The sequence below is a fragment of the Camelina sativa genome, chromosome 7 (assembly GCF_000633955.1).
Source record: "Camelina sativa cultivar DH55 chromosome 7, Cs, whole genome shotgun sequence".
Taxonomy (NCBI): Eukaryota; Viridiplantae; Streptophyta; class Magnoliopsida; order Brassicales; family Brassicaceae; genus Camelina; species Camelina sativa.
The window spans coordinates 5,145,030-5,163,109 of NC_025691.1; the positions used below are offsets into that span (position 1 = coordinate 5,145,030).

At 33.7% G+C, this 18,080-nt stretch overlaps 3 protein-coding genes across 4 annotated transcripts; 2 read left to right on the plus strand and 1 right to left on the minus strand.

Moving 5' to 3' along the window:
- On the plus strand, positions 932-3,743 carry LOC104700373. 2 transcript variants are annotated; one of them, XM_010415889.2, is made up of 4 exons: positions 932-1,051; positions 1,547-3,292; positions 3,389-3,437; positions 3,568-3,743. In XM_010415889.2, the coding sequence occupies exons 2-3, from the start codon at positions 1,556-1,558 to the stop codon at positions 3,416-3,418; spliced, it is 1,767 nt and encodes a 588-aa protein (XP_010414191.1). In that variant the 5' UTR covers positions 932-1,051; positions 1,547-1,555; the 3' UTR covers positions 3,419-3,437; positions 3,568-3,743. The 2 variants fall into 2 exon arrangements, with proteins under 2 accessions (XP_010414191.1, XP_010414190.1); XM_010415888.2 differs by having other exon boundaries at positions 3,389-3,743.
- Positions 8,142-11,900, plus strand: LOC104700374 (shaggy-related protein kinase zeta). The gene is made up of 12 exons (XM_010415890.2): positions 8,142-8,334; positions 9,299-9,391; positions 9,594-9,653; positions 9,746-10,018; positions 10,107-10,181; positions 10,258-10,314; positions 10,536-10,676; positions 10,767-10,817; positions 10,924-11,019; positions 11,149-11,232; positions 11,364-11,465; positions 11,541-11,900. The coding sequence occupies exons 1-12, from the start codon at positions 8,227-8,229 to the stop codon at positions 11,634-11,636; spliced, it is 1,236 nt and encodes a 411-aa protein (XP_010414192.1). The 5' UTR covers positions 8,142-8,226; the 3' UTR covers positions 11,637-11,900.
- Positions 12,046-15,488, minus strand: LOC104700375 (aspartate aminotransferase, mitochondrial). Its single transcript, XM_010415891.2, has 10 exons — positions 15,108-15,488; positions 14,805-14,890; positions 13,909-14,115; positions 13,703-13,808; positions 13,497-13,601; positions 13,228-13,400; positions 12,874-13,033; positions 12,656-12,751; positions 12,467-12,561; positions 12,046-12,370 (listed from the first exon to the last, which is right to left on the minus strand). Exons 1-10 carry the CDS (start codon positions 15,303-15,305, stop codon positions 12,298-12,300), a joined length of 1,299 nt encoding a protein of 432 aa, XP_010414193.1. The 5' UTR covers positions 15,306-15,488; the 3' UTR covers positions 12,046-12,297.

Genomic DNA, 18,080 nt, shown 5'->3' on the forward strand with positions numbered 1-18,080 from the left:
TGATTACTTCTTAAAATTTATAAAACATCAATCTTTGTGGGACAAAAATATATCCCAAAACATCAATATATAATATTCTGACAACCTAAGTAGCACCAGATTATTTCAATTCTTTTCTTTTTCTTTTTTTTTGTTCCCCACTACTCGATAGTCGATAGTAGTATATACATTTTCGTTATTTGTTTTATAGTATACTGGATTTGTTCCCAAATATTTATCATTCACATATTTGATTTGTGAATGTTGGATTTATCGATACTAATGTTATCCTGAATATGTATTCACAATATGAAACATGTTTTCTGAAAACTATTAAATTCTTTTAATAGAAATACTTGTATTATTGTTCAACATATAAATAACAGTATCATTTACTTTTTGAAAATTCAAATCTTAAGAAATGTATAGATCTCGTTGCCAATACCTTACCTTTAGAGATTAGTATATATACTTATCGTCCCATCTTGTATCATATTTAAAAAATTAATCACCATGTGGTAGTTAACTAGTTATCCGATTTAATTCATTGTTATCTCCCAACTATACATAATTTAATCATAGAAAATCTCCAACTAATTAGCATACTTGAAAACGATCTGTATAATTATTTCGAGGAACAAAACAAAACATCTCTGGTATAATATATTTGCATGCCTACTAAATTCTCCCTATTAATTATTATACCCAAGCACATGAGACAGAGACAGAAAGACATAAGGAAAAGGCAACAACTAGTGTGAACAAAAAAAGAAGAAAAAAATAAAATTCCATTTTTAGCATTACTAAATTAATTAACATGCATTTTATAACAATAATTCGTATATTCTTTATACAAAATTAAATAAAAACTTATGTTATTATTCAAAGAAAGGGACAAATCAAAAGTGACGGAGGCAGCCTAAAGAGAAAGAAGTAGGAAGAATATGACAACCTCATATATTCGTTTCACCTCACCTCCTCTCTTCATTAATATTTTCATTCACTTGTCTTCTCTTCTCTGATCTCTTTCTTCTCCATCTCTCTCTATCTTCAACTCCGCGTTTTCTAACTGGTACGTTTTTCACTTTCTCACCTCATCTCTATATGTATCTTTATGTCTCTGTTTCGTCTTCTTCTTCCTGCAGTGCTATTAATCATTACTCTGTACTCTGTTTCTTCTAAAAGAAACACAATCTTGAGCACACCCTCTCTGTTCTTTTGCTTCTGATTCTTATACAGAATAAGTACGAACACGTATCTGCGTATACTCTTCTGTATTTAAGATTTCGATTAGAAAAAAAAAAGAAACTAAAGATCAACTATTTTTCTTTGTTTGTTTTTTACTAATTTCTCGAATTGGTTTTGGATTCATAAATAATTGGTTTCACCTTTGAGTCTCTATTTGATTGCTTCATACCCTTGTTGGGTTTTCATATTAACGAAGAAAGATTAAATCTTGATATGATTAGTGAGATTCTTGAAAAGCAAGAACAAAGCTCGTTATTGTGCAAATTACATGATGTTTGAAGTTCTTACAAGTCTTTTAATGATGATGTTGGTTATGCAGAAACAATACATGTTAATGGGGAGCTTAATGATGGAAGAGAAACAATTAGATTTCAACCGCCCGCTTATATCCATTAGACGTCCTACGCAAACTTCAGAATCTGAGAGCAAAACAAGATCTTTTGATTCAGTAACAAACAAGGTTCTTCCTTCTCCACCTGTTTACAAGTCTGATATTAAGTCAGGTCCTGTGAGAAATCCAGGAACTGTTCCTTTCCAATGGGAACATCAACCCGGAAAGCCAAAAGACGAAAGGAAACCGGTTTTACAAAGTAACGTTGAGCGACATTTTGTGCCAAAGCTTCCTCCTGGTAGAGAGCGAGTAGAGTTAGTGAGAAAACCTGAAGCTAGAGCTGATCACCAGACCAAAACTGTTTGTAATAATGTATCATCATATCATGTGGAGGATGCAAAGAGTCATAGTTCACGGTTTGATGATTATGATAGTGATGGTACCTATCTTGATGCAACTGATACACTTTCAAGATCTGAGTCATTCTTCTTCAACTGTAGTAATGTTAGTGGTGTGAGTGGTTTAGATGGTTCAGGGATACTAGCAGAGCCATTTGGGACTTTATCTAGTGATCGACAAACTCAGGATCTAATGATGGGGAGGTTCTTGCCTGCAGCTAAAGCCTTGACTTCAGAAACACCTCCACATCTTGTTAGGAAACCGCCTAAACCAGAAGAACCGGTGAAACAGTTGAAGAAGAAACAGAACAAAGTCGAGCAGAATCCGTATCGGTTCCATCATTCACTAGATCAAGAAGAAGAGGAAGATGAGAATACAAACAGCATGGCTTCTGGTGTTTGTGGATTAGTCCCTCAAATCTGCTTGAGAAGCTCTTTAGGACTATTGAATCCGGTTCCATCTGTGAGAATGCAGGCGCAAAGAGCTGTTTCTGTTCGTCGTATGCGTTCTAAGTATCAAGATCCTGCACCTACTAATGAAAGTCAGAACAAGGTACAAACCAATGAAGATAAGAGTAAGTTGAAGCTAGTTGCACAAGGGTCTTCTCAAGGTGAGTCCTTATCAGTATCTTCTATTCCACAAGGAAAGGAAAAACTTGAGAACTTTGGCACTGCTTCACGCGCAAAAGTCAGCAAAAACTTTGGTGAATTGTTGGCTAGCGATGATAATACATGGGAACCTTCCTCTGAGACTCCTGTGGCAGAGAAAACTCTGTATGTAGACACTGTGCATTCAGTAGATAAGAAGGTACAAGAAGAGTCCAAGAAACAATATTCACTAGAGATTGTTCCTGTTAAAGATGTTCAGAACTTGACTGAAGTCGATGAAGAAGCTGTTATCCCACAGCCTAAAAGCACCGAGGAAATGAATGAGAACAAAGATGAGGATTTCACTAAATTCTCAAGTGAAAAAGTTGAAGAGTGTTCTGATCAAGCTATTGTTGCAGTGCCAGAATCCAATGTGGTAGAGATTACAAAGGAGAAGAAGATTAATCTTGAAGACCAGTTGCAGGGAATCACAAAAAATCTTGAAAAAAGTTCAAGGATTCATCATCGGTCATCGTATCACATTGTTCCTCCACCACCATTACCAAAAGCTCCTTCAGATTCTTGGTTAAAGCGTACATTACCAACAATACCATCAAAGAACAACTCATTCACATGGTTACAGTCTTTTGGCGATGAGAATCACTTCACCAAGGTTCAAACAAATCCAAAGTGGGAAACTATGGTCAAAACGTCCAACACACAACAAGGTTTTGTGTGCTTCTCCAAGGTAATTAAACAAACAAGAAACTTAACCCTTCACTTTTACAAATGTGTCTAATTTTTTTTGAAGTTAAGACTTACTAAATATCTTTTGATCTTTCAGGAAACACTCAACACTATACCAGAGGCATAGCAAGACATTCCCACTGGAGGTAATGAAGAAACTGTAAAATTTTTCACACCAAATTACATGTAAATCTCAACATTAATAAAGAAGGGGAATGACCAATAAAGTTTGTTTTTCTCTTTCTTATAATTATTTGTGTAAATCTGAATCAAAAGGTTCAATGATAAAGAGAAAAGCTTTGGAGAGTAATTGTCTATCACTTGTTGGGGGGAGGTTTCTTGTTGAAGTGATGTACAGCTCATGTTAACAGAGATTTTATGGCAATAATACTCCATAACGTGACACTGCTTCTTTATTCTCTACTACTATACTTTGTTTTGTTTTTTTTGTAATTTGTTGTCTTTAATATTCCCACTAGAGAGGAAACCTGAAAACTGCAGAATTGAATTGAATACATTGACTTAATTAGACACTAGAGAAATTATTGAGACAATTCATATTGGTGTGAAAATATACAAATTTTCACCTCTTTATAGTGGCATGGAAGATAAAATGTGTAAATATCTCAAACAAAGTCTAGAGAAAGTAAAAACAAAGTTAGAGAGAAAGAGAGAGAGGTTTCGTCATCAGCTAGTTTGAGACATGAAAGGAGCTAATGCTTTTGGTGATGTTTTGTTCTTGATCTTCATGTTTCTTCTGTCTTTATCACTTGTAACCGTGGCGGTTTTTGCTTGCCTTGAAAAGAAGAAGGATTCAGGTAGCTGTTGGCGTGGCGGTGGTGGCGGTTGCGGAGGAGGAGGAGGTTGCGGTGGTGGAGGAGGTTGCGGTGGTGGAGGAGGTTGCTAGATATATCTTTGGGTACTTTTCTTAGAACGTATATTTGGATGTGTAACCGATTTGCTTAGAACATCTAAGCATACCTAAGCACTCATAGTCTTAATATCTATCTTATTCTTGCATCGTCCTATTGTCAGTTTAATGTTACATTAATAGTTCTTTGTTTGGTTTTTTTCTTTCCCGTAGAATCATTTTCATGAATGATTTGTGACCAGATCATGTTATTTAATATATCAAAATATTGTTGTATTTTATCTGTGCCGTTAGTCTTATCGTAGAAACCCAAATGTTTTGATGTGTGCTTTAGACATTCTAAACTTAAGGTTGGACCTGTTTTCCGACCAATGTGACCGATTTGTTTCTAACCTTAAAAGATAGATATATCGCCGATCGACGACTTTTGTATGTGTAAGCAAACATCACTTGACTACTGTATGACCGTACCCACACTTCACCAAATATGAAATATGAGTTATCACAAATTTGCAATCCCTGGGTTTGGTTTGAGAAATGGGATCGACCTTAGGTCTTCGTAAATTGTGACTGAATTATTTTAGCAACAATTTGATATATATATAGTTACGTATAGAATATGCATGCTGCTAATCTGACAATAATATCAAGTATCATCAACCTTGACACGGTAAAATGGTTTAGTATACGAAGAAAAAAAACATCCCCTATATATTAAAAGGAAGCACTTCCTTAAAAATGCTGATTTGTCGTCGCTAGAGCGATTTAGAGATTTAATTGCAGTTAAACATCTCAAGATAAATATATTGGAAATGGAACTATTCATCCAAATCCACCAGTAAATTATTGGTGCGCCAGACGTTTCTCGAACCCTAGTCCCCACCCTTTAACAACCTTCCCACAAGACAAGGTGTCACCAATTGATGACACCTTGTCCTGTGGTAAGGTTGTTAAAGGGTGAGAACCAGAGTTCGAGGAACGTGCTCAATTGGTGACAGCTTGTCTTGTGGGAAGGTTGTTAAAGAGTGGGGACCAGAGTTCGAGGAACGTCTGACGCACCAATAACCTACTGGTGGATTTGGATGAATAGTTCCATTTCCACGGTGAGGGGTTAGGATCGATGCCCTGCAGGGCCAGTTTGGAGTCCATTGGGACGGCTAGCGCGTAGGCTAGTGAGATCCGTGGGACGGATTGTCACACTATTAAAATCAGAAAATATAGTTGATTATTTCATTATCATTTTTATAACATATTTAATTATTAAAAGTAAATTACGTTTCAAAAACTATTAAAAAATTATTCATCTATTTAACTTTTTAAATGCAAAACTTATTCTCTGAATTTAAAAAATCTGATGACTATTCAAATATATTTAAAACATTAATTATCACAATCATCTTAAAAATAAATAACATTTTGTAAACCATTTAAATTTATTCACCAATTTAAATTTTTGAAAAACAAAAATCTGTCTCCTATTTAGAAATTCCAATGACTATTCAAATATATTAAATTTTTTATCCAAAAATAAATACCACAATAATCATAATAATAATATATTAACTTTTAATAATATAATAATAAATGGTGATTGAACGATCTTAACATGTTATTGATTTTTTTGAAAACCAGACATTCATTTTTCCCTATAAATTTTCACCACTACTACATTTTTTTATTATTATTTACCATTTTTATACATTTTTCTCAATGGTATTTTAAACTTAGGATTAGTTTTAATTGATTAGTCTAAAAACATTGTCTTATCTATTCAATGGCATATAGATGTAGATAATGATATGAAATATAAAATATATGAATTTGATTTCTAAAAACACGAAAAGACAGATTACTATAACTCATAACATTTTACTAAAACTTTTTCCACCACGTTTAAATTTTTTACTCAAAATAATTCAATGCAAATTTGAATAAAACAAAAAATTGAATAAAATTATTATTTTGACACTTTAGATCCCAAATAATAATTTTATTTGAATCGATTTATTCCGCACACGGTACGGGTTGTTACCTAGTATACATTAATACATAAGAAATAGCAAGTAAAACTAAGAAAATTTGAGTTATACAATTTAGTTATACAATTTCTTTTGTAAACTACAAGTTCAAATTTGAAGACCTTAATTCATACGATTGGAATATAATCCAAAGAACGAATTACTAAACAAAAGGATATTATAATAAATGGATTACGATCGTCCATGTGCTTAGTCCAGAGACCTTATCCTAAGACTTTTAAACATATTTCAAAGTTCAAATTGGACCAAATGTTAGAAAACGTTAAAAATGTAGCCATCTGGCTCCATATAAACCAGTTTTTGTTTCTGAAATAAATAACATCAAAAAAACTTGTAGATTTTGATCGTAAATATAGACGTAACGTTAGCCAATACTTTTCGATTCAAAGAGTTATCGAAAGGCATATAAATTCTCACCCAAAACAGAATAAAAAAATCTCAAACTTAACCAAAATATAACACAAGAAATTATAACGCTAATTTTTTTGAGTGACGGCCAAACTGGTTGCTTCGGTTTAGCATGGGGATGTTGTCGATCGGTTGCAGCCACCTTTCTCCATGGCCGTATTCGTTTGCATCTATGATCTCTATCACAAATTTATAACAAAAAAAAAGATGAGAAGAAATTACACACAACATACGTTGGACTGGAGCTATAACTAATTGCATTTTTAATGAAAAGTTTATCACAAAATTATGTTATATTTAGCTAAAATCATCTATCTATGGAGTAGATTAATATCTTCACCTACTTTTCTGAAGTCTGAACTGTGATTGAATCCAGTTGAAAATAGGATGATAGTAATCTCAAAATGTTCACTTGGAAACAAGTGTGCGACTATTCTATGAGACTTTAATAAACGTCTAAAATAGAATACGACTTTACTTAAAAGAGGTTTCATGAATAGTAAGATGATTTGACCAATGAATGAATAATAATTAATAAAAAAGAGAAACAAATAATCAAAAATCTGTATTAATAGCCCTGTTTTAAAAATCGTTAGGCGCTAGTCGGACGGTCGGGGTGGGCCTAGTGCCTAGCGAGAAAATTGGAGATTAAACGGGAATTAATCGGGAACTAGTTTTAGGGTTATTTTATTAAATTAATAAAAAATAAAAAATGTAGTATTAAATATATATATATATATATATATATATATAACTATGTTTCTGTTAAAATAAAAATATCAATAAAATATAAAACTATAGTATTGTCTTTAAAATTATGGTAAACACATAAAAACACAATTTTAAAAGAAAATTTATGATTTTCATTAAAAATTTGTACATTAGTTATTGTAAAACATTATAAACTCTTGATTTAAATGTCTAAATAACTAAAAAGTACATTTTTGATTTATATTTGGCTCTAAAAATAATCTTTATATAAAAAATTAAGCGGGATTTAATCGGATTAGACGGATTATTATCAAATTAGACATATATAATTGGTTAATCGATGCTAGACGAGGATTAGTCATTAATTGAGGCGGAGAGGGTAGACCTAACGATTCTGCAGAGCGTAATCGGTGCTGGGCGGAGATTTTTAAAATAGAGATTAATAGTACATATAGATAGACTTATTAAAGAGTGAAGTCTTTGAAATTTGTGTTGGAAACTCCAAATAACATTTAATCAACAAGAGAAAAAGTTGGTGTTACCAAAAGTAATAAAACATGTTATCATCAGGCACTACATTGTTTTACTATCTCATTGTGTAAACATGTTAACATTAACATCCAAAAATTAGTTGCATTAAGGGGGTTACGGATTCACCAGGTTCACTAATCACTTCACTTAATTAAATTAGTACAGTAGTACTTTAATTAACAACAACAGATAAGCGTTCTCTTTGGTTCGTCTTACACACGCGCTGAACTCGAGCGTGGGTTATCTTTTGATCTTTGAAACGATTTCTCAAGTTTCGACACAACACAAACCACAGGTGAGAGAGAAAGAGAGAGAAAAGAAAAAGAATAGTCTTTTACTCTTTTGAGTGTGGGAGAGAGAAAGCTGTAAAAGCACATGACTTCAATACCATCGGGGCCTCAGCCTCCGTCTCTAGCTTCACAGCCACCGCATCTTCACGGCGGAGATGCTTTGAAACGTCGTCCCGATATGGATTCAGACAAGGTTTTTTTTTCTTTTTTCTCCTTTCTTTCTTTCCTTCAACTTCACGTTTGAGTGTGTATCTCTCTTTCTCTCTATGTTTGATCCTTTACGTTTGGTGTTTCGTAAAGAATGCGTTTTTAATTTTTCGATTTGTGGGTTTTCTAGATCTCGGTTAGATCTAGCAGCTTCGATGTGTAAGTGAATCGATCTGTGTTCTTTTTTTATTCTGCGTTCTTCTCACCATAGAGCTCATCGAAGAAGATTATACTTAACTTCAGCTTAACTTTTTAACCTTTTTTCTAGTGAAGATTTGATCTATTGAGCTATTTTTGATTACTAGTAGTGATAAACCTTTGAACCCTAATTAAGAGATAAAGATAAAGAAACAGTAAAATTTCTTGTCTCTGAGTTAATTTAAGAGCAAGACGACGATGTAAATCCTTACTAGTTTGTTTTGCTTTCTCATGTTATGAAAGATTTGTCAGCTTGCTTTATTTGACTTCACAAAAGTACTTGTGGATATTTGAGTCTTTTTTGTTTTTGTTTTCTGACAGGTTTTGGAGTATTAGTGTACTTACTTGTATGATTCTTGGCCCATTCTTTCTGTCTCTCTTCTTTTTTTTTGCAATCTGTATTTGATTCTGAACTCTTTTGTTTTGTTTTGTGTTCTTTTGCTTTGTTTCTTCACCTGACAGTGTTTTGTTCCATGGTGTTTATGATTGTGTCTTTTGATTTTGTACAATGTTTTTTTTATGTCCAGGAAATAGTTGACATTCCATATGTTGCTTTACCTTTGAACTCCCACTTACCATTTACTTATCTTTAACCACTAGTATGCATATCTTCTCTTGATATCAACTTAGCCTCTGGTTTATAGGAACATGCAACATCGTTCAGATTTACATTTTTGTTACTACTTTCCTTAATTAATTGTAGACAAGAGTAGTTTAATGCTGGTAATAATATGTTCAGGTTTTGATTGCAGGATATGTCTGCTGCTGTCATAGAAGGAAATGATGCTGTTACTGGTCATATCATTTCTACTACAATTGGAGGCAAAAATGGTGAACCTAAACAGGTTTGATTCTGTTGTTTGTTAAATCTTTTAAATGGAAGGTTACCTTATCTAAGGTTTAGATTAATCATTTGTTATGTTGCTTTTCCCATTTATAATTTCAACAAATGAATAAATGATTTTGACTTGTTTATGACTCATTTAATCCAACTTGAAGTAGTTTTATACTCACTTACTTACATTTTCTTCCTTCTGGTCTTTACAGGTCATTAGTTACATGGCCGAGCGGGTTGTTGGAACAGGATCATTCGGAATTGTATTCCAGGTACCATTGTGCTTCTCACTTCAAGCCTCTGTAGGCAATGACTTTTTTTTTTTTCTTTCCTTTCTGATCATATTGTTAACTTACCATTCTAGGCAAAATGTTTGGAAACTGGAGAATCAGTAGCTATTAAGAAGGTTTTGCAAGATCGCCGCTATAAAAACCGAGAGTTGCAATTAATGCGACTAATCGACCATCCAAATGTGGTTTCCTTGAAGCACTGTTTCTTCTCTACAACGAGTAGAGATGAGCTTTTCCTCCATCTCGTTATGGAGTATGTACCTGAAACGTTGTACCGAGTGTTGAAGCACTATACTAATTCAAACCAGAGGATGCCTATTTTCTATGTCAAGCTTTACACTTACCAAGTATGCATTGTTATCTACTGTTTCCTCTAACAAATAGACTTACTCTGTTGTGTTTATGCTGAAACGGGTTAGAAAATATGTTGTGCAGATCTTCAGAGGCTTGGCTTATATCCATACTGCACCTGGTGTCTGTCACCGAGATGTGAAACCACAAAATCTTTTGGTACGTTGATTTACGGTGTGTTTTTTTTGGATAACCTTGACTAGATTGTAATTTAGTTTTCGGGTGTGTTCCACAGGTTGATCCTCTCACTCATCAGTGTAAGCTTTGTGATTTTGGAAGTGCTAAAGTATTGGTAAGGGGTTTATAACTTTATTTATGCCTTTTTTAATATTCATCTTTTTTATGTGTCTGTACATGCAGTAGTTAAAACCTCCATTTAAGTGAATGTTATGAAAATAATTTACAAACGTATTGGATGCAGCGGTCTATGGTCCACATGTTCTGTACCGTGAAAACTCCATCACATATTTCTCTGTTGTCCTGACATTTGCAACATTTGGCTATTTATATTAGGTGAAAGGTGAAGCAAACATATCATACATCTGCTCCCGGTATTACCGAGCTCCAGAACTCATCTTTGGGGCCACAGAGTATACATCATCCATAGATATATGGTCTGCTGGTTGTGTTCTGGCAGAGCTTCTTCTTGGCCAGGTTAGTCTATCTATCTGCTATAGATTTTTAGAACTAAAGCATCTCCCCAGAATCTTCTGTAACCATGTTGATGTTTTTTTATCTTCACAGCCGTTATTTCCGGGAGAAAACTCAGTGGACCAGCTAGTGGAGATCATAAAGGTGAAGCCTCTTTTTATAACATCATACCTTGGCGTCAATTCATGTCTGGTATATACACTTGCTATAAGCTAATCGTTTTGTCTTAAAATGTGCTGTGTTGGTATAGGTTCTTGGTACTCCAACTCGAGAAGAAATCCGATGCATGAACCCAAACTACACAGACTTCAGATTCCCACAAATCAAAGCTCACCCCTGGCATAAGGTATATATATATATAAGCATGGCACTTTCTAACTTCTTTCTGATCATACAATTGCTTAACTCGCTACTTAAACAATATTCACAAAAAAATATACTAAATAGAATACATATACTCCTTTGTAACCTTCAGGTTTTCCACAAGCGGATGCCTCCAGAAGCCATTGACCTCGCATCTCGGCTTCTTCAATACTCACCGAGTCTACGTTGCACTGCGGTTAGTATTTCTAAACTAACAAGTACTCTTGATTGTTAGACTTGTTTCTCTATGGCTTTTTTGGACCCCTATTGTTCAATGAGGCTGCGAGATCTTGTTTTAATTGACATATGTTTGTTTGCTGTCTGAAGCTCGAAGCATGTGCGCATCCATTTTTCAATGAACTCCGCGAGCCAAATGCTCGTCTTCCAAATGGCCGACCTCTACCACCTTTGTTCAACTTCAAACAAGAGGTATGTTAAAAAATCAAACTTCGCCTAGAACCAAACATTCAGTTACTTAATCTGTTACCTCTCTCTATCTCTCAGTTGGCTGGGGTTTCGCCGGAACTTATCAACAGGCTAATACCAGAGCATGTGAGGCGACAGATGAATGGGGGCTTTCCGTTTCAAGCTGGTCCCTAGAAAATGACCTCGTGACTGAGATGCTTTTGGAGAGCAAACTGCTTTGTGGAAAGGAGGTGGGGGAAATTTTACTTCTTTCTGATTAACTAAGTCTCAGCTTGTGAGAAGAGATGATGTCTCCTCCTTAGACGTGGCCAATTCAGCTTTTTGAGAAATCAAGAGGTGATGATTGTGTCTATTATATTCTTTTTGTTCACTGACTTGTAGAGATACTTTTTCTCGTGTATCAGTATTTGTATATGTTTTTGTCCGTAAAAGAAGAAACAAATCCAATTCCAAAGATCTGCAAGACCAAGAACCGAAATGATGGAATGAAATCATGATAATCGAAAGTTCAAACCTACAACAGAGCAGTCTCTAACTCGTAAGACAAAGTTGTAAAATGTAATGTAGACGTGGTAATAAGACAGATCTTAAAATCATAAACATTAAACAGTTAAAAAGACAAGTGAAAGGAAACAACAAAAAAAAAAGAATTTTGTATATCCAAGAATCCATGGTTCAGGCCCGTTTTTATTGCTCAGCTAACAGTTTATGAATGGACTTATGGGTAAACTTTTCAGTTCCCACGAAAACAATCGAAGAACAAATCTTGCTTCCTGTTTTATTGACTCTTCAAACAAAATTTTTATGTTTTGGCTGAAACATGCAAGTAAATGACTTAAGAAGACTTGGTGACTTCATGTATAGCATTTGCAAGGTATCCTACATTCCCTGTCGTAACACCAGCCATACTGCAACCAAAACATCAAGATCCTCAATGATTAAGATATGGATTGCATTGACATCATGCATGTTGATGTTAGAAAAATGGGGGCATTTGGATGTACCTGATACGGCCGTTACGGGTCATATAGATGTGGTATTCGCTTGTTAAGCGGTCAACCTGTTCTGGTGTTAGCCCACTGTAGCAGAACATGCCAATCTGTATCCCCACAAAGATAGGATTATGTGATTGTGTGAGTGAAAGGTGAGAAATGACAACGAGTTCAAAAGAAACACAGTTTATTTGTAATTACCTGCTTGGTAACGTGCTCCCATGATAAAGGCGATCCTAACTTCTCAAGGCTTTCTCTTAAAGTACTCCTCATGCCGATGATCCGATCAGCCATGACCTGTTAAGATGCAGATTTTACATATGGCTTATCAGATTTTGCACATGAAACATGGAACATGTGAAAATTGCAAGAAGGAGATGATACATAGTTAAGGAGATAACAATATGATGGAATGGTACCTTAACTTCCTTTAGCCACAGACTCTTTAACTCCGGGTCTTCAAGAATGGTTGAGACCAGTTGAGCACCATGTAAAGGTGGGTTGCTGTACATTGGTCTAGCTAGCTGCTGCAATTGACTTTTCACAGACACGGCTTGTTTTGCATCTTCACAAAGCACGCTGCAGAAGAAGACAATGTCGTCATGTAACTCATGTTCATATTCAGTTCTACTTCATCACTAAATGAACCTGTATTGCTATACAATTTGATGACGCATACATTCGAAACTTAAGGTGCTGATATATTTCTAATTTCCATATTTTCCTAGTTGTAAGAAGAAAAAATGGTGTTCTTTGCTTAGAAAAATGAATACCTGAGACATCCCACCCTCTGGCCATAGAGTCCCATGTTTTTTGCATAAGACTGAGAAATTCCAATATGATGACCATCTTCAAGAAAGATCCTGATGGACTTGGCATCTCTCGCTGGATCTCCACTAGCAAAACCTTGGTAGGCCATATCGAAGAATGCAAAATGACTTTTAGCCTGAAACGAGAACTCACTGTTAGTTTGCAACTGATCAGGGAGAAGAAGAGTCAATGACAGACAGGTAACTAGAAACAATTGATAAGAAGTTATCACCTTAAATAGCTGTGATATCTCTCTCCATTGTTCCTCTGTAGGGTCTACTCCAGTAGGATTATGAGCACACGCATGAAGAAGGAAGAATGAGCCATCCGGAGCATTCTATATAAATTAGGATAGGGTTAACAGAATTAGGATATTATTGACAAGAACATAAAGTAAAGTTGCTTGTTGAAGTCTTGAAGAAGACGTTCTTTGCTAACCTTCACATCATCCATCAATGCTGAGAAATCCAAGCCCTTGGTTTCTGGATGATAGTAATGATATGTCTTTTGAGGGACTTCTGCATCTCTCCAGATATTGTGGTGGCTGTTGATAGAAGAAAACATTAAGCTATGCTATTTTGGGGAAGCAACAGAAGGTTGAGGTTAATATGAAGAGTCATTAAAATTAACTGTAGAAAACTCACTTGGACCAGGTTGGTACAGGAATGTAGATCTGAGAACCAGGACAAAAGCGTTTCTGGAAGTCTGCAAACAGCCGACAGGCTCCAGTGCCAGACAGAGTCTGAATTGCAGCTATTCTTTTATCTTTAATAAATTCACTATCATCCCCATAGGCAAGCTTCAATGTTAGGTCCACCATTTTGGCACTTCCTCCCATAGGAAGGTACTCCCTTTAGTCGATTAAGACAATAGAGACAGATCAGATCAGTCTAGTGAAATAAGATAATTGATTATGTTAATCTTTCTGAGTTCTTACTATGATGCATGCATATGAAGTATCACATATTTTTAATACGCCAAAAACGATGGTACAGAGTTAGGATTTGAGTTCACTCTCCATCCATAATCTTAACAAGCATGCAACATAAACTAGTGCCCAACAACATATGACCACAAGCACTTATCAAGAAACCATGAGCACATTTACATAGAATTGTAAGGGCTAAAATTGGGCCAATCAGCTGAAATCAAAGTAAACAAACTTGATCAGAAAAGAGATTAAAGTGCTTGACATGGAATTCAAAATTTTGATTAGAAGAGCAAGATCACTTAAATAAGATAGCATCAGCTACAGAAACATATAGCTAACAGACATCTTCTCAACATGCATATCATCCACAAATGAGGTTCCACTGCTCTGTATTCTCTAAAACGCAAACATAACCACATCCAAAAGAGTAAACAGAGAAGCTCTTTCATTCCAAGAGAAAAGGCAAATAAACTATCTTTTCGTCAGTAACAATTCAAGAACTTCATCAAGAAGAAGATTTCAAAACTTGAAAATCAGTATTGTCATGTCAATCAACAGAGAAGCCTTAAAACTTAAGCTCATTTAGGGAGGAGAAAGAGAAGGTCTTACATGAAAGTGCTCCCAGCAAGCCTTCGCTCAGCTTCTCTGACACAATCCAAGACAACAGGCTTTCCATTATCATCACGATATGCTCCCTATATGATGTCAGCAAATTCAACACATAAGTAAGTAACACAGGTCAGCATACAAAACTCATCGATCAGCTTAATGGATCAAAAACACCAAACCAAATCTCAATTCCTGTTTTATCCGCAAGACCTCAATTTTGATAACATCCTCCAAAAGAATAAGAAGAAAACAAAATCCGAAAGGATCTGTAGTAGGGGGAAAACAGAACAGAGAGAGACTCACCACACCAACATTAACTTTCTCAGGGCTAGGATCAGCGAGAAAAGCTTCGGTAACTCCGAGGATCGGATCTTTAGGAGCAGGCTCAACGCTCTTCCACCATGAAGACATAGATCTCAAACCACCACCGAAATCGCCTGAGATCGGAGTCATTGCTCGACGTGAAGCTGCTGCGTTTCGGATCATCATCGCCATAGCCATAACTCTGTTTCTCTATCTTGTAACGTCAGACACAGAGAAAAGAATCCTCGACGGGGTTTATATAAAGAGAGAGAGAGAGAGAGAGAGAGAGAGAGAGAGAGAGAGAGAGCGTAGGAGAAGCAGCGACTCGTTCGAAGAGACAAATGAGCGATGCAAGTTGCTTTAGAAAATAGTCTTGGACTGTGTGTTGTTGTGTGAGAGAGATAAGGTTTTTATTTATTAATATATTTAAAAGGTAATAAATAAATAATTCAAAAGGTAATAAATATTTTAATCAAAATAAAATAAAAATGTAATAGTAAATGTTTGCTTGGCTCTATGTGTCCTCCTTTATTCTATGTCAGATTGTTTTGCTCTTTTTTCAATCTTTCCGACACCTGAAAATCTACAAAACAACAACGTCTAATTGTATTTATTTTTGAATCTAACATGTTATGGTAAATCAGTATATGTATATTTTTGACTTTTTTTTAATTAACATTTGACAACAATATCTTAAATGATTCGATCAATTGAGTCAAGACAATATATAACACTAGATGGATGTGCGAGTTTTAAAATTTTGTAAATAAAATTAAATTTAACAAAAATATACTAAAATTTGTTGTACGATTATTATATATATATATATATTGTTATAATACATTCATTTATATCCATTTACAAATTTTGATGTATGTTATCATTAAAAATGTATTTTTTTACACCTAAATATATTGTATGTTACAAATATATTTTTTACCACCACCTAGAAAAATAACTATAGAAACACAGTCAATTAACTATTATATGTCTATTTATTTTCACTTTTGCATAGTTTATTTAATCACTAAAATTGTTGGTTCAAGAAACTTCTCGAATAAAAAATATTTTACATAGTATACTAATCAATGATGTATCATCACAATAGTGTATGACCAACCATAAAGAGAACCTCGGCTCCGCCCTCCTCACTTATGGAGAGAACTTGAGTCCAACCTCCTCTACCATAAAGAGAACCTTGACTCCGACTTCTTCCCTAGGGAAGATAACCTTGCGTGCGTCCAACCCTTCTACCATGGAGAGAACCTTGGCTCTGCCTTCCTCATATGTGGAGAGAATATGTTCACGTCTTTTAGCTATCTCAAAGTAGCATGCTCCGACAACAAATGAAACTAAAAGCCTTTTTCCAACGTTACAAAATATTTTGATAGTAACTAATGTTAAATTTCCTAATGTATTCGTGGAAGTGTCTTTGACACATCATGATGTAGCCTTTATCTCCAAGCTCCTATGGATCTATCAAAAACAGTTTATCGTTTTCTAATCTAATCTATCTATGTTTGTTATAAGCTTGTGTTTGATTAGTTTATTTTATCCAACCATTAGGTTGATAAGGTTCTACTCTTTATCTCCCTTTGGGATTGAATGAATGGTAACCGTTATGTTTATACAAAAAAATGTCTATGACCAACCAATCAAGGTTGAGAAATTAGAAGAAAATTAATTTGACATAATTAAACAAATAATAGAAGATTACAAGAACAGTAATATATGAATCTCAAATCAAAGATGAAAATATAAATTAAATAAAACAATCAAAAAATATTACAATAATATTTAAAATACAGTATTAGAAAATGAAGACGCATATATTAGTCTTATATTTTTTTGTATTAACATATTAATTTTACCTATTCCAAACTGAAAAAAGGAGAAAGTAGGAGAAAATTTTAGTTTAAAAAATAAGGAAATTTACCTTCCCATTAAAACTTTTTTACCAATAGAACAGAGTTTAAGCAGTGTATTTGAATAAATAATTTTGTTAGATGAAAAATGTTGGACGATCTATATTTATATAGAAATGAGTATTTACATTTTTTAGAATTAATAATTAACTGTATATTTTTCTTAATCCCTTTTTTATTTTTTTAATTACTAACTTAAAATTTAAAATAAGTGAATAATGTTATAATTTTGAATTTTATGAAATATATAATCTCTTTATAATTATTTTTTAAATTTTTTTTTAATTTTTGTAAATTTTTTTATAAATATATTTTTACATTATTAATATTATTTAAACAATTTTTTTTGTTTCTTTGTCATAATCTCAAATCTTTTTTATTAAATACGAACTTTTACACATGTCAAAATCTCAGATTAATAACTTGATACATGTCAAAATCTTGTTAATGACTAACTTTCAAAACTCAACTTTATATAATAAGATTCGTTACTATTCACCAACAAAACAAAAAATATTGTTTACATACTTAATAAAATGCATATATAATTCTTATTTAAGTTAGTTATAACTTATAAGAAGTTGTTTCATTATAAATAAAGAACACTATCGCAATTTTTAAAAATAAAATACTAAAAATAAAAAGGTAAAGAAAAAGTTAGTTTTAGAATAATGGAAAGTTAGACTTTAGAATTATGATTTTCATCCTTGATTTGTTTACATTTTTTATCAAAATATCATCATTAGATTTGGTAAAGCAAAATTTTAATTTGTTGTACTCTATTAATATTATTAATATAGATAAATAGTTAGAGCATCTGTGTATTTTGTAGCCGTTATAAAATAAACGATCGTATTATTTCAACTGAATATAGATCAATTTTTTTTGGCCGATGCTTAAAACCACTCTCTTATTAAAATTCGGAATAACACTAATTTAACTTTCCAACAAAAAATTATAAAGAAAATGTTTTAAAAAATGCAAGGTTACGGGCCAGCCAAATGGGCCTATAGGATTAAGGGGTTTCTACTTTTTTTTTTTTTTTTTT

What these genes read in the sequence shown, in the direction of transcription:
- LOC104700374 (XM_010415890.2), top strand. Translation starts at nt 8,227, where the DNA reads ATGACTTCAATACCATCGGGGCCTCAGCCTCCGTCTCTAGCTTCACAG. An exon ending in AAGCTCACCCCTGGCATAAG is followed by an intron (nt 11,020 to 11,148) that starts GTATATATATAT and finishes TGTAACCTTCAG; the next exon opens with GTTTTCCACAAGCGGATGCC. An exon ending in TGTTCAACTTCAAACAAGAG is followed by an intron (nt 11,466 to 11,540) that starts GTATGTTAAAAA and finishes TCTATCTCTCAG; the next exon opens with TTGGCTGGGGTTTCGCCGGA.
- LOC104700375 (XM_010415891.2), bottom strand. Translation starts at nt 15,305, where the DNA reads ATGGCTATGGCGATGATGATCCGAAACGCAGCAGCTTCACGTCGAGCA. An exon ending in CATTGATGGATGATGTGAAG is followed by an intron (nt 13,602 to 13,702) that starts GTTAGCAAAGAA and finishes TAATTTATATAG; the next exon opens with AATGCTCCGGATGGCTCATT. An exon ending in TGTGGCTAAAGGAAGTTAAG is followed by an intron (nt 12,752 to 12,873) that starts GTACCATTCCAT and finishes GCATCTTAACAG; the next exon opens with GTCATGGCTGATCGGATCAT.
- LOC104700373 (XM_010415888.2), top strand. Translation starts at nt 1,556, where the DNA reads ATGTTAATGGGGAGCTTAATGATGGAAGAGAAACAATTAGATTTCAAC. An exon ending in GTTTTGTGTGCTTCTCCAAG is followed by an intron (nt 3,293 to 3,388) that starts GTAATTAAACAA and finishes TTGATCTTTCAG; the next exon opens with GAAACACTCAACACTATACC.